This window comes from Schistocerca nitens, chromosome 10, assembly GCF_023898315.1.
Source record: "Schistocerca nitens isolate TAMUIC-IGC-003100 chromosome 10, iqSchNite1.1, whole genome shotgun sequence".
In the NCBI taxonomy this organism is placed as follows: Eukaryota; Metazoa; Arthropoda; class Insecta; order Orthoptera; family Acrididae; genus Schistocerca; species Schistocerca nitens.
Window position 1 is genome coordinate 109,647,323 of NC_064623.1, and position 14,449 is coordinate 109,661,771.

Consider the following 14,449-nt stretch of genomic DNA (forward strand, 5'->3'; position numbering starts at 1 on the left):
CTTCAGATGCTTTGGAGGCAATAAACTCAGCACCTGTCGGAGGCGATGTGGAGGCTAAAAACTACATCGACCATATATGCCCCGGGAACAATAGTCATGAAAACGCACAACGACCTGGAGTGTTGTGTCGTAACAGAAGACATGGACGTTGCTTCAAATCACGCACACGCTCAATCTTATGGTGTCACCGGACTTAACACGCCAATTATGCTGGAATAACAACTTGTAATGAACGCTATCTGAGAGTGAATACTGTTCAAGACTGTCATAACACAGTGATTTTGAAACTGCCGCACGCTAAATTCAGTGATGCTATTGCGCATGCGCAAAGACTACGTGCTGCCAGAGATGCATTGGGAAACCAACGCTGGAAGCGCACAACATTAACTGCGCTGGCGAGCAGCTTGTTCAAACAAACTGTATGTAAATATATGTTAATTGTGTAAAAAGGATCAAAACTGTAACAACTGAATGTAGTACATAGATTTAGAAACCAAGTATTGACAAAGATAATCCCCCTAAGTATGCACGTGGCGTTTCCTATGAAAATATGTATAATAGACATTTAGGTATATCTATTCTATTGTTTGCTAGCCTGCCGCACTAAATGTTTTAGCGTGACAGTCGAGGGGGCGATGTAGCGGGACTTTGAATTTCGCCGCGCTACACTCGTTCCCTCAGATAAAAATATCCCGACGCAGCGGTATGAGCGCTCGACGGCAGAGAGAAAATACTAAAATTGTTAACTCTTTTTTGTTTTTTTCTGTTCCGTTTCGATTGTCTCTTGATAGCCGAAGCTTAAGGCAGACGTGATCTGATTAAGACGAAAAAACTTTTAATGTGTAGACATATTGTGAAAGTTGTTAAGAAATTCGGAGGATGGAAGTAGCAAAGTAAATTAAATTGCATACAGTATCAAGATGATTTTAATTGGTATAAATTAGTGATTCCTAGACGATTTCAAGATTTCGGAGCAGACTTTTCATGCAGAATTGAAGGAGATTTTTGAAGACCTGGACGCCGCACGAAAGAAGACATGTTAACCTGGTAAAGAATGAACTCAAAGCTACGCCATTTACCCCTGTCAGTTACATTTTGTTATTCTCTGTTCTTTTTTCAAAAATTTTTGTAGTGGAAATTGGTTTAACTTTTGCTCAAAAACGCCACAAGGACCACCCCAACTATAGCTTTTCTGTAATACGAAGTCCGATTTGCTTTTCATTCTTCCCCTTTTTCACGGTCTGTCTTCTCCCATTTATTTTTTTTATTAACCACTACAAGGGCAACAGGCAGATTCCATTTTTCTATATTTCTGGAAAGCATTTGACATTGTGCCCCACTGCAAGCCGTTAAGGAAGGTACGAGTGTATGGAATAGGTTCACATGAGTGTTCATCAGAGACAAGGTTATCATCAGGAGTGCCCCAGGGAACGACCACTATTATTCTCTATATACACATATGATTTGGTGGACCAGATGGGCAGCAATTTGCGGTCGAAGGTGTCGAAGTTCAGTGACTGTAGGAGGATACAAGATGACTTGGTCAAAATTTCTAACTGGTGTGATGAATGGTACCTAGCTCTAAATGTGGAAAAATGTATGTTAATGCAGATCGGTACAAAAAACAAACCTGTAATGTTTGGATACAGCATTAACAGTATCCAGCTTGACAGAGTAACGTCGTTTGAATATCTGGGTGTAAAGTTGCAATGTGATATGAAATGGAACAAGCATGTGAGGATTGTGATAGGAAAGGCGAATGATTGGCTTTGGTTTATTGGGAGAATTCTGGGAAAATGTGGTTCATTTGTAAAGGAGACCACATATAGGACACTGGTGTGACCTATTCTTGAGTACTGCTCATGTGTTGGGATCCATACTAGGTCAGATTAAAGGAAGACATCAAAACAATTCACAGGCGGGCTGCTAGATTTGTTACTGGTAGGTTCGAACAACGTGCAAGTATTATGGGCATACTTCAGGGACTCAAATGGTAATCCCTGGAAGGTAGACGACAATCTTTTCGAGGAACATTATTCAAAAAATTTAGAGCTGATGGCAGAATGGTTCTACTGCCTTCAACATACATTGCACATTATGGACTATGAAGATAAGACAAGATACGAGAAATTAGGGCTCATATGGAGACACACAGACAGTTGTTTTTCTCTTGCACTATTTGCAAGTGGAACAGAAAAGAACATGACTAGTAGTGGTACTCCACCATGCAGCCTATGGTGGACAGTATAATACTAATGTAGATTAGGTGTAGCTGACAGGAAATCGTGGATCCAATCGCACAACTGAGACGAGACTTCATAAGGATACAATTTCTTCAGTAGATGCTGGTGATGAATGGTGTTGAAAGCCTCTTGAACATTAGGAACATGGATCAATTTGAGATCCATGTCAGTAGTACCATTACTTTGCTGGAATACAGAGCTAGTTGTGTTTCACAAGAAAGAAATTTTTATTTTCTTTGCTGTGATTCATAATGTCCTTCGGTGACGATGAGATCACTTCCCTTGACGTTGATCTCATCCTCACCAAAGGTCGGCTACAGAGTTCAGTTCACATTAAACATACTAACAAACAACATTATTCAATATGACAGCTGCCATACTTTCCATGTCAAGTTCTCCCTCCCATACAGCCTTGGCTTCTGGGCCAAATGTATTTGCTCCGATGCAGACTCTTTACAGCAATACACAACCACTCTCATCTCCGCCTTCACTGGACGTAATTACCCCACCAGCCCAGTTCAAAATGGTTCAAATGGCTCTGAGCACTATGGGACTCAACTGCTGAGGTCATTAGTCCCCTAGAACTTAGAACTAGTTAAACCTAACTAACCTAAGGACACCACAAACATCCATGCCCGAGGCAGGATTCGAACCTGCGACCGTACCACCAGCCCAGTTCAGAAGCACATTTCACAGGCCATCACATCAAGTCTTAGTACTGCTGACCCCTTGAAAAAACAGCTGAGGACACCACTTTTCACTCAGTATTATCCTAGCCTTGAATGTATTAATCCAGCTACTTCGTTAAGGATACAACTCCCTGAAATCATGCTCTGAAATGAGGTCCATTCTGACCAACATTTTTCCCACCACAACTAGAATAGCTTTTCATCGCCTTCCCAATTTCCGCAACATCCTTGTCACACCCTATGCATCCTTCTGCACCCATCTCCCTACCCTATGGCTTCTACCCCAGTGACCATTCCCATTATAAGACTTGCCCTATGCACCCTTCTACTACCTGCACCAGCCCTGAAACTGGCAAAACACGTACTATCAAAACAACATGTCATATAAATGGCATGACAGCCACCAAGATATCAGCTAGGATGAATGGGCATAGGCAGAGGGTGTATACAGCTAACACACAATGCCCTGTTTCAGTGCAAGCTCTACAACATGACAGTAATGACCTCAGTGCCTGTTCCACTACACCTGCCATTTGGATTATTCCCCCAGGCACCAGTTTCTCAGAACTCCGCAGGTGGGAACTGGAGCTAAAACATGTCCATGGTTCTCACCACCCACCTGACCATGATCTATGTTAATTTCTTCAGTCTCAGCATTTCTTCATTCTGTTTTATCTTCCATTTTCTGACCTGTCTATTTTTTGTTGCCCCTCACCCACCTCTATTGCAAACAATGCACTGTGCACAATGTTTTGGCAGTAACTCTTTCTTGTGTATTATCCCATATTCCATTTTTAAGCTCTCAGGTTTTCAAATTTTGTCCAGTGCAGTCCCTAGCAATCAATCTTTCCTTCTCATCCTGTCTGGTAAGTCTCTCGTAGTCCATGGTTCTGGGTGGCTGTTACAAATTCTTCCCCTTTTCCTAAGCCTCTCTAGTCCCTTTCCTTCATGCCTCTTCCTTAACCTTCAACCCTGCCGGAAGGAGGAGCCACAGGCTCCAATAACTTGCAAACTTCAATATCTTTTATATGTGTGTCTTCCTGCCGCTGCTTGGTGGGTAGATTTTTTATCTGTCCACTTATTTTATACATTGAAAAATTGATTAGTTTCATCAATATCCCTCATTAGTCGTATCCAGTATGGGTCCTAAATGTTCTAGGATGCATCACTAGGGCATTTCATAAGTGACCTCTTTTGTAGACTGACTGCATTTTCCTGTCGTACCAGTGAGCCAAAGTCTGCCACTTGTATTACCAACAACTGAGTTTACGTGACCATTCAATTTTGTATCCCTACAAATGGTTGTTACATCCCAGTTTTTGTGAGGGTTAACCGATTTCGACTGTGACTCACTGATATTGTTGTCTTAGTGTACTGTGTTTCTTTCTTTCTTTTTCTTTTAAGTATACAATGTCATATTTCTGAAAATTTAAAGCAATTTGACAATGCTTGCACCACTTGAAATCTTTTCCAGATCTGACTGAATATTTGTGGAGCTTCATTTCAGACACTCCTTCATTATAGATAACTGACACATCATTTGTAAGATGTCCGAGATTATAATCAATGTTGTCTGTAAGGTCATTTATATATGACACGAACATCAGGATTCACAACTTGCTTCCCTGGAGTATACCTGAAGTTACTCACATATCTGTCCATGACTCTTCATCCAATCCAACTTCTTGAGTCCTCCCTACCAAGAAATTCTCAACCCAGTCGCAAATTTTGCTTCATACTTTATATGACCATACCTCTGTCAGTAATTGTAGCTGAGACAGAGAGTCAAAAGTTTTTCAGAGGACAAGAAATACTGCTTCCACCTCGATCCCCGGCTTTTTCTGAAGACTATGTGAGATCTTGTAAAAAGATTTTCGGCACTCAACTGTTATGGGAGTGATCAGTCAATCACACAGCACACATGCACGCACGCTCGCACGTGCCCACACACACACACGCACACACACACACACACACACACACACACTCACTCACTCACTCAGTGCTCCACTACAAAGGTCCAAGCATATGGAATGCATCCTCAACTACGTGAGTGACTCAAAGTCTTTTTTACTGACGACAGTGTAGTGTATGGGAAATTGCCATTGTCGAATGTCTGTAGGAGGGTACAAGACAACATTGACAAAATTTGTATTTGGTGTAGTAATGGCACCTTGCTCTACATGTAGGAAAATGTAAGTTAATGCAGATGAGAAGTAAAAACAGTCCTGTTGTGTTCGAATAAACTATCAGAGATGTCCTGCTCAACACAGTCATGTCATTTCAATATCTAGGTGTAATGCAGTAAAACAATATGAAATGGAACGAACCAATCAGGCCAGTTGTAGAGAAGGCAATCAACTACAGTTTACTGATAGAATTCTAGGAATGTGTAGTTTGTCTACAGAGGCATATATGACACTTGTGTGATCCATTCTCGAGTACTGCTTGAGTATCTGGAAGCCCCACCTGGTCATATTAAAGGAAGACATTGAAACAATTCAGAGACTAGCCGTTAGATTTATTAAAAATGGTTCAAATGGCTCTGAGCACAATGGGACATAACTCCTGAGGTCATCAGTCCCCTGGAACTTAGAACTACTTAAACCTAACTAACCTAAGGAAGTCAGACACATCCATGCCCGAGGCAGGATGCGAACCTGCAACCGTAGCGGTCGCACAGTTCCAGTCTGTAGCACCTAGAACTGCTCGGCCACTCCGGCCGGCTTAGATTTATTACCGGTAGGTTCAATAGACAAGCAGGTATTATGGAAATGCATTGTGAACTCAAATGGAAATCCCTAGAGGGAAGATGATATTCTTCTAGTGAAACACTACTGAGAAAATTTAGAGAACTGGCATTTGCGGCTGACTCCAGAATAATGCTATTGCCACCAACATACACTGAGCATAAGGACCGTGAAACTGGGGCATGTACAAATGCATATAGACAGTCGTTCTTCCCTTATTCCACTTGCGAGTGGAAAAGGAAAGGCAAAGACAAGCAGTGATACAACATGCACTCTACCACACACTGTATGGTGGCTTGTGGAGTATGTGTGTATATGTAGATGTAAAATGAGTTACATCTCCAGAAAGTATCAGCCCATCAAGTTCATAAGTAGCTGAAATCTATGCGAAATGTAATTTTTCACACGGTTCTTGCAAAATACAAGGAAGGGCGTGATGCTATTTTTGACAAAAACTGCCACATGCGGTGTGACGTGGGCACACCATTATCCCTTAAAAAGGCAGTTGGAGTGGTAGGTGAGCTGTGAAGAGGCACCGACAACATCCGAGACAAAGCTGTATGCTGGTCTTCTCACCGTTATCCATCCGACTTCCTTTGGTTCCCAAAAGACAGTTCTAATCCCATGTCCACTTAAGATTCACCCAATTCTGGATCCGTGCTAAAGATGTCATGTCATCCAGCTGGACTCTGATTTACATCTTCAAGGGAGAGAGAGCTGACAGACTTTTGTAATGAAATAATTCCAGAAAGGCGACTAGAATCATTTAAGCAGCAAATCCACTGTGAAAGAATTTGTGGTTACAATTCTACAATATGACTTAAAATAGTTTGTCAGTTACCACCTTCAGAGATGCATGGCACCAAAAGGCATAAACAGTGTCTTAACCTTAAAGTGAGATGCTTATTTACCACTACTGCTGTAAAACAGTGCCAGTATCATTCGCAGCCATAAAAATACAGTCATACATTAAACACGTCAAAAATGTAATTAAAACAGAGAGGAAATAAGCTTCTCGCTATATATTAAGATCCACAGTCAAATGCTTACCATTGACAAAGACGATGATGAGGATGGGCCAGAAATACTATTCTTCAAGAAATTGTTATGCTTAGCAACATTCTCAACTGTCAAAGACCCACACTGTTCAGGACTCGATCTCTTAGCTCTCAGATCCGGGGGTGTATAGCTCGGAGACCTCGGACTGAAGCACGGATTTCGCTCGTCTAGAATGATGACCGATTTGTCATCATCCTCACTGTCCTCTCGGTAGCCATCTGACTTTACCTGAAAGGGAACGTAGAAAGTAGTTACTTCTCAAAACAAACTATTTGCTACACTGAGATTGTTGACAAGTGTGTGCAGACATAGAGTATCGTATGGAGTACACAATCACAGATGTGCAGGGAACTATAGCGCCATACGTCTCTCCTAAAAGTCATCAGATGCCTTCTCCGTCATTGTTTGGAAAATATTTTCAATTTTGTTTATGTAGGTTTCTTGGAAAACAGTTGAATGGAATCTATACACCGAGATGAAAAAAATAATGGGACACCGATATGCACATATACATATGGCAACAGTATTGTGTACACCAGGGCTTCCCAACGTGTGGTCTGCGGACCCCTTGGGGGTCCGACGGCTCTTTCTAGGGGGTCCGCGGCCACCTTTCACCAAATCGTGTAAAATAATGAGTAAAATTATTGAATAAAGATGTGAAAATCAAATTCATCACTATTTTCTTTTTTCGTGTGAAAAACATGTTTACTTTTACTTCAGGTCGTATTCCCAAGCAGCCTTTGCGGTTCTTAAGTGAGAACGCATACACAGTTTAGTGCCGGAGAATGCGGCTTCTCTGATCGAGTGTTTTGCTGCAATACGGGGGTGGTTTGCGCGCCGGGTCACGGCACTAGATATGTTGAAACCTTTTACGCATGCACGGAGCGAGCTTTGTCGACCAATCAGCTAACAGTTTGGACGTGACATTCATTGCTCTTAGAGGAAGGCAGCTCCAACGTGTGAAATGTCAATTACAAAGTAATTTTAATCAGGCTATAGTGTGTTGAAAAAAGGGAGTAAATCCACTAGCAAGTGTCTGGATACAGTGGGAATTCAAATTGGATCGTTAATTTTAAGACTATTCATACATGGGGGGGGGGGGGGGGGTTCATTTGGAACATGGCACTTGCATTACGAAGCTTTCAGTTCCCATGGGTTTCGCTCTGAAAGTTAAAGTTACTGTGCTCTTGACTGATTAGGGGTCCGCCATGGATTTTCGACTGAAGAAGGGGTCCGCCAGCTGAAAAGGTTGGGAAGCCCTGGTGTACACCATGTATAAAAGGGTATTGCATTGGCAGAACTGTCATTTGTACTCGGGTGATGCATGTGGATAGATTCGTGATGTGAATTAACAGCGTTTGAAAACGGACTGGTAGGTGAAACTAGATGCATGGGACACTTCGTTTTGGAAATCATTATGGAATTCAATATTCCGAGATCCACATTTATTACCGGTAGGTTCGAACAACACGTCAGTGTTACAGAGATGCTTCAGGAACTCAAATGGGAATCTGTGGAGGGAAGGCAATGTTCTTTTCGAGAAACAGTATTGAAAAAATATTGAGAGCCGGCACTTGAAGTTGACTGCTAAATGATCCTACTGCTGCCAATATATATCACGCATAAGGACCACGAAGATAAGATACACGAAATTAGGGCTCATAACAAGGCATACACACAGTCGATTTTTCCTCCCTCTATTTGCGAGTGGAACAGGAGGGAAAATGACAAGTAGCGGTACAGGGTACCCTCCACCATGCACTGTATGGTGGCTTGTGGAGTATCTATATAGACATAGAAATACCTCTTACCAGAAACAACACAGTAGTCGATGGCCTTCACTTAACGACTGAAAGCAGTAGCTCTTGCGTAGAGTTATCAGTGCTCACAGACATGCAACACTGTGCGAAACAACAGCAGAATTCAGTATGAGATGTACAACTAATGTATCTGTTAGGACGGTGTGACAAAATTTGGTATTAATGGGCAATGGCAGCAGACGAATGATGGAAGTGGCTTAGCTAAGAGCATGAAGTCGCCTGCAGTGCCTCTTGTGGGCCCGTGACCATATTGGTTGGAGTTCAGTGGCATCTACAGTGGGGCAGAGACAGGGGAGGGATAACAGGGTACGGGTGGGGGAGAAAAGTGCGCTGTTTGGCAGAGTGTGCAGGGGCTATCCCTGAATACTGACCACTCCTCCTCAGTTTTTAAGACTATTTTGTCTATCCAGAACATTACTCTGACTGTATATACACCACTGAAGAGCCTACAGCATTCACAGTTACGTATATCTCAATTATTAAGTGTAACTATTGTAAATAAACTTATTGTGTTACTTTGGATGTCTGATTGTATTTAAAGACCACCTCAACTGCCAATACAACACACACACATTATTTTATCCATCTACATTTTAAAGCGTATTTAGAAATCAGATGTTGAAGTTGCGAATGCAGATATACAAGAAGTGATAATTGATAATGACCATTTGTTTCATTCTAATGACATAAATGTCTCAAAAAATAATTTACATACCACCTGAAACTTTCTACCTACCTTATTCACACCATTTCCTTCTAAAAGTGATGCATGATTCCTTGTTTTACGCCTCCATAACGGATTCACTTGTGGTGTGCTGTTCTCCAAAAGCTACAATGAAGATTAAAAGATCAGCATAAATATATATTTATGCTGAAATGTTACATGTAATCAATATATAGTACACATAAATATTGCAAATGCAGTTTCAGTGCATTTTAGTTATTATTCAAGCACAAATCAAATCTAATACATAATGAGAAATGGAGCTGTGGAACACCGCAATCCAAACACACACCTCCTGCTTATTGAGAGCAGTCACTTTATCTATCACCAGACTATTCGAGTATCGTCCAGAACTGAGTTAAAATTCAATGACTCAGGCATGACACTCCGTTAAAAGCTCTGACATGAAGTCACCCCGAAAGACAAATTGAAATATGTTCCTCAATAATGTATTACAGAATTTCAATTATAAAGATGCATTTAAAATATTAATATTTAAATAATGACAGATGGGCATTTTTAGAACTGTAGATATCAAGTGATGTTTCACAAACCGTTGGTAGACTTTAGGCTGTACCTTAACATGCCAGTTAGCTCCATACAGCAGGGTTTTCAAGGCATGGCAGTATGTTATTGACTTTCAGAAGGCCCAAACAGCTGAGCATAATGGAGATGAACCAACCTTTACACAATTTACATGTTGCACTGCTTACAGCGAAGGGAAATTGACAGAGCTGCCAGACTTTCACTTTCAAATCCCTGTCACTGCATTAACTATTGTGATTTGTTGAGTCTCAATTCACATTTAATATTTATCTTTTGATAGAGTTAAAGACACTTCTTTAATTTCTGGAATTTGCAATTTTACCTACTGTAATAAAGGCCATCTAAGTTTACAAATGTCTCAGTAGAGTGCATTACAATACGGTAAAGTAAGTGTCACAACCTAATGAGAACTCTGCGAATGAATAGCTGTAATGAGGGAGCGAAATATGTGTCACTGCTTTCAGCTGCTAACAAGTTCCTTGCTTGCTAATGGCGTGTTATCTGCAAGTTTCCTCAATGTGCATTGTGACAGTTTTCATGACAAGTATGATTCATACAACTACCCAAAACATGCCTTTTGCATCAGCTGAAGAGAGGAAAGAATCAACAGGACTCTCAGACATTCAAGACCATGACCACACTGGCAACAGACTCACAACTCCACTTTGTGTTGAAAACCTCAAGCTGCCTCTGCTCTGATTACTTAATAGCAATACAACCAGAGGTTTTCCCATGGGGAATGAAGGAACAGTGCCAATGAAGAATGGATCTGATGAAGGACCACGGCTTACCGAACCATAGCAATACACAGTGCAGAGAGTTCGTCCTAAGAGGCATCATGGATGTTGTCTCTGGTGTTTCGGCAGGTATTTGCAATTTCATTTTTGCAATATGTAGCTGGAGTCATCCCAAATAAACACTGCTCATCACTTCTTTCATCCAGCACTCAGTGTTGGTTTGTTGCCCATTACAAACAAAATGATTTTTAAAACACAATTTTGTGTGTCCATTTGACAGAACAATCCCAAGTTAGTGTAGCGTGATATTCGGTTTAGTGATATGTTGTAACAAGGGCAGAAAAGAATGAATGATAACCAGTACTCCAGAAATGACTACACTGCCTGGCCCATGATGACTGCTATCATCATGCAGCAGCACTGCTCAGTTGCTGGTGAAGTACTTGTTATTCTTTGTGTTTTAGTGTTAACACATAATGCTATACTGAATGTCACACTATGCTAACTTGGGACTGCTCCATTGAATGGGCACATAAAATTCTATTTTAAAATCATTTTGTTTGGGAAACAAATCCAGGCTTTCCATCAGCACTGGGATTGCATGAAAGATGACGAGCAGTATTTCTTTGGCCGACTACAGCCTTTTTTTTTTTTTTTTTTTTTTTTAAAAAAAAAAAAAGCACACACACACACACATCTGCCTAAACTCCAGAGAAAATACGCCTGCCAATTCTTAGGAAGGGCACCTGATATAGTAGCTGTACAATATCAGTAACATTGTAACCTAGAAAAAATAAACTTACATAATTCATTTTTTGTACGTTTGCAAGTATAAGTCTGCAGTAATGGTACACACTAAAATCCACACACACACACACACACACACACACACACACACACACACACACACACACACACACACACACACACACACACCTCCAGTAATAAATTTGTGATTCCTTGATGCCTCAAAATGTGTCCTCTCAATCAATCCCTTCTTTTAATCAAGTTGCGCTACAAATTTCTTTTCTCCCAAATTCTGTTCAGTATCTCCTCATTAGTTATGTGATCACTATCTAATCTTCAGCATTCTCTTGCAGCACCACATTTCAAAATCATCTATTCTCTTATTGACCAAACAGTTTATCATCCATGTTTCACTTCCACACAAGGCCACACTCCAGACAAATACCTTCAGAGAAGACTTCCTAACACTTAAATCCATATTTTATGTTAACAAATTTCTCTCCTTCAGAAACACTTTTCTTGCCATTGCCAGTCTACATTTTATACCCCCTCTACTTCTTGCATCATCAGTTATTTTACTGTCCAAATAGCAAAACTCATCTACTGCTTAAAGTTTCTCATTTCCTTAAATTCCCTCAGCATCATCTGACTTAGTTCAACTGGTTTTCAGTATCCTTGTTTTGCTTTTGATTATGTTCATCTTATATCCTGCTTTCAAGACAATGTCCATTCCGCTCAACTGCTCTTCCAGGTCTTTTGCTTTCTCTGACAGAATTATATCATCATCAGCTAACCTCAAAGTTTTCATTTCTGCTCCCTGATCTGTGATTCTTCTACAAAATTTTCTTTGGTTTCCTTCTCTGTCTACTCAATGTACAGAATGAATAACACCATTAAGAGGCTACAAGCTTGCCTCACTCCCTTCTCAACCTCTGCTTCCCTTTCAAGCCCTTCGACTCTTTATAACTGTCGTCTGTTTCAGTACAAATTGTAAATAGCCTTTCACTCCTTGTATTTTACTCCTGTTATCTTCAGAATTTCAAAGACAGTATACTAGTCAACAATGTCAAAAGTGTTACATAAGTCTAAAAATGTTGTATCATGTGATATTTAGTTTTCTGCATTTGATGGGGTAACATACTACAACAATCTATGACAACGTGGTGGAAGTGTTTGGTATCAGTGCCCCATCACATGTTAATTGGTGCATATGCTTCGAGTGTGGCCAAACAAGTGAAGAACCAAGCTGCAGACCCCTTCTCTGCGGAGAAACAGGAATTGTAAGAGAAGCAGAGGCCCCGCTGGTCGTAGACTGACGTACAACAATAGCAGAAAAAGTAAAAATCAGTTGTGGACGAGCTTCCAATAACTCGCACGATGTTCTGAATGTGACATAGGTCGCAGTTCGGTGGGTTCTGTGATTGTTCACAACCATTCACAAAGCCCACCAAACTGCAGAAGCAGTGGAAATGTTGCAGCCATGCCACACCAATCCAGGACTTCTTCAGCTACCGAATCACAGAGAATGAGTGCCGAGTGTATCGCTGTGACCCGACAACAGTGGAGGAAAGAAGCAATGCACACACGGTTCCACCACCACTAAAAAAAGTGAAGACCTGATTTTTCTGGGTAATATGACAGTGAATGCCTTTCAGGACTGCCAAGGTGTGGCACTAAGAGATTACGATCGTAAGGGGCAAAGTGTTACAGCAACATACTACTCAAGGTTATGGGAGGACCAAGGAGACAAGAGCGACACGGGAAGCTGTCCGAGCTGGATCATTCTGTACAGGACAGTCACACGTCTCACTTCTTTGGGTTATCAAACATTACCTCGCTCCCTGTATTCCCCTAATGGCCATCCAGTGCCTGCTTCCTCTTTCCTCAACTTGATGAAGTATCGGATGTCAGGCATTCCTAGAATGATGATTTTTGAGTTGGTTTGTATCATGAACAACCAAAATACTGTTCAGATCGCTGGTAGATGTCCTATTATAGGGAAAAACAAAGGATGAATATGTAGAGTTGGGCTAACACCACCAACAAATTTCACAATCACAGCTTGATTTTTTTTTATGTAATACTTTATCAATACCCTCTCTTATGTGTCAGTCTGCAGTTCAACAGCTTCACTCTTCAGTGTACAATTATCTATATTCATGCAGACATTTAAAAAAGGTCATAAAATCCATTTAGATAATATACTAATCATTACTTACCACAAACCACTTCAATTATTTAAAGAACCAAACTTCCATTGAAACTAGTGATTACAAATGAGTTTATGCATTTATTTGCCTTTATGCATGCAAGTGAGAAAAAGTTTAAGGAAAGGTTTGAAAATAGTAGATCCCTCGAACAAAAAACTGCACCCTCTTCTTGGAAAAAAGCACAGATCACACTGTTCCAAAAGAAGGGTAGCACAAGTGATCTACAAAAAATATATCTGACACCGATTTGTTGTCAAATCTTAGAACATATTCTGAGCTCAAACATAATCAGGTATCTCAAACAGAATGTCCTCCTCAATGCCACCAGTGAGAATTCCAAAATAATCAATCATGTGAAACACAACTTGTAAATTTCTCACATGGCATATCGATAGCTTGCTTATTGTCAAAAGTACAATCGTATGGGGTATCAAGTAAAATTTGAGACTAGATTGAGGTATTTTTGGTAGGGAGGACACAGCATATTATCTTGGATAGAGAGTATTCGTCAGATGTAGAAGTAACTTCGGGTGTGCCCCAGGAAAGTGTGTTGGGACCAGGGGCGGTGGCAAGGGAAGTATCATATTACATGGGACAAAATGACTTCAGAAATCAGTGAATATATTACTCCAACAGATTCAATAATTTTTTTAATATAATTATGTAGCAATAATGGTTGCAATGTATTTCAAATACATTTTAACAGAAGAATAAGAGGGGCAAATACCTTACTATCCAAACCAATAAATATCATTTAACGGCCATCTTATTATTTATTAACACACATTTTTTACCCGGAACTCCGCAACAGTTACCACAATCTACTTTAAGAAAAACCAAATTTTACAAATTTGTCAGTCGAGGACCCCAATTCTCCTTTGTTGAGAGATATTCCATTCCCCAACCCCCTCCCCCCCCCTTTCC

The 14,449-nt window shown here is 40.6% G+C and overlaps 1 protein-coding gene across 1 annotated transcript in view; it reads right to left on the reverse strand.

Moving 5' to 3' along the window:
* The window catches only part of LOC126210488 (uncharacterized), a 347,809-nt gene that overhangs the window by 78,501 nt on the left and 254,859 nt on the right, over positions 1 to 14,449 (reverse strand). The window contains exons 33-34 of the mRNA XM_049939722.1: positions 9,298 to 9,390; positions 6,733 to 6,969 (exon numbers count right to left, since the gene is read on the reverse strand). Coding sequence (XP_049795679.1) covers positions 6,733 to 6,969; positions 9,298 to 9,390 — 330 coding nt within the window. The remainder of the gene's footprint in view (positions 1 to 6,732; positions 6,970 to 9,297; positions 9,391 to 14,449) is intronic.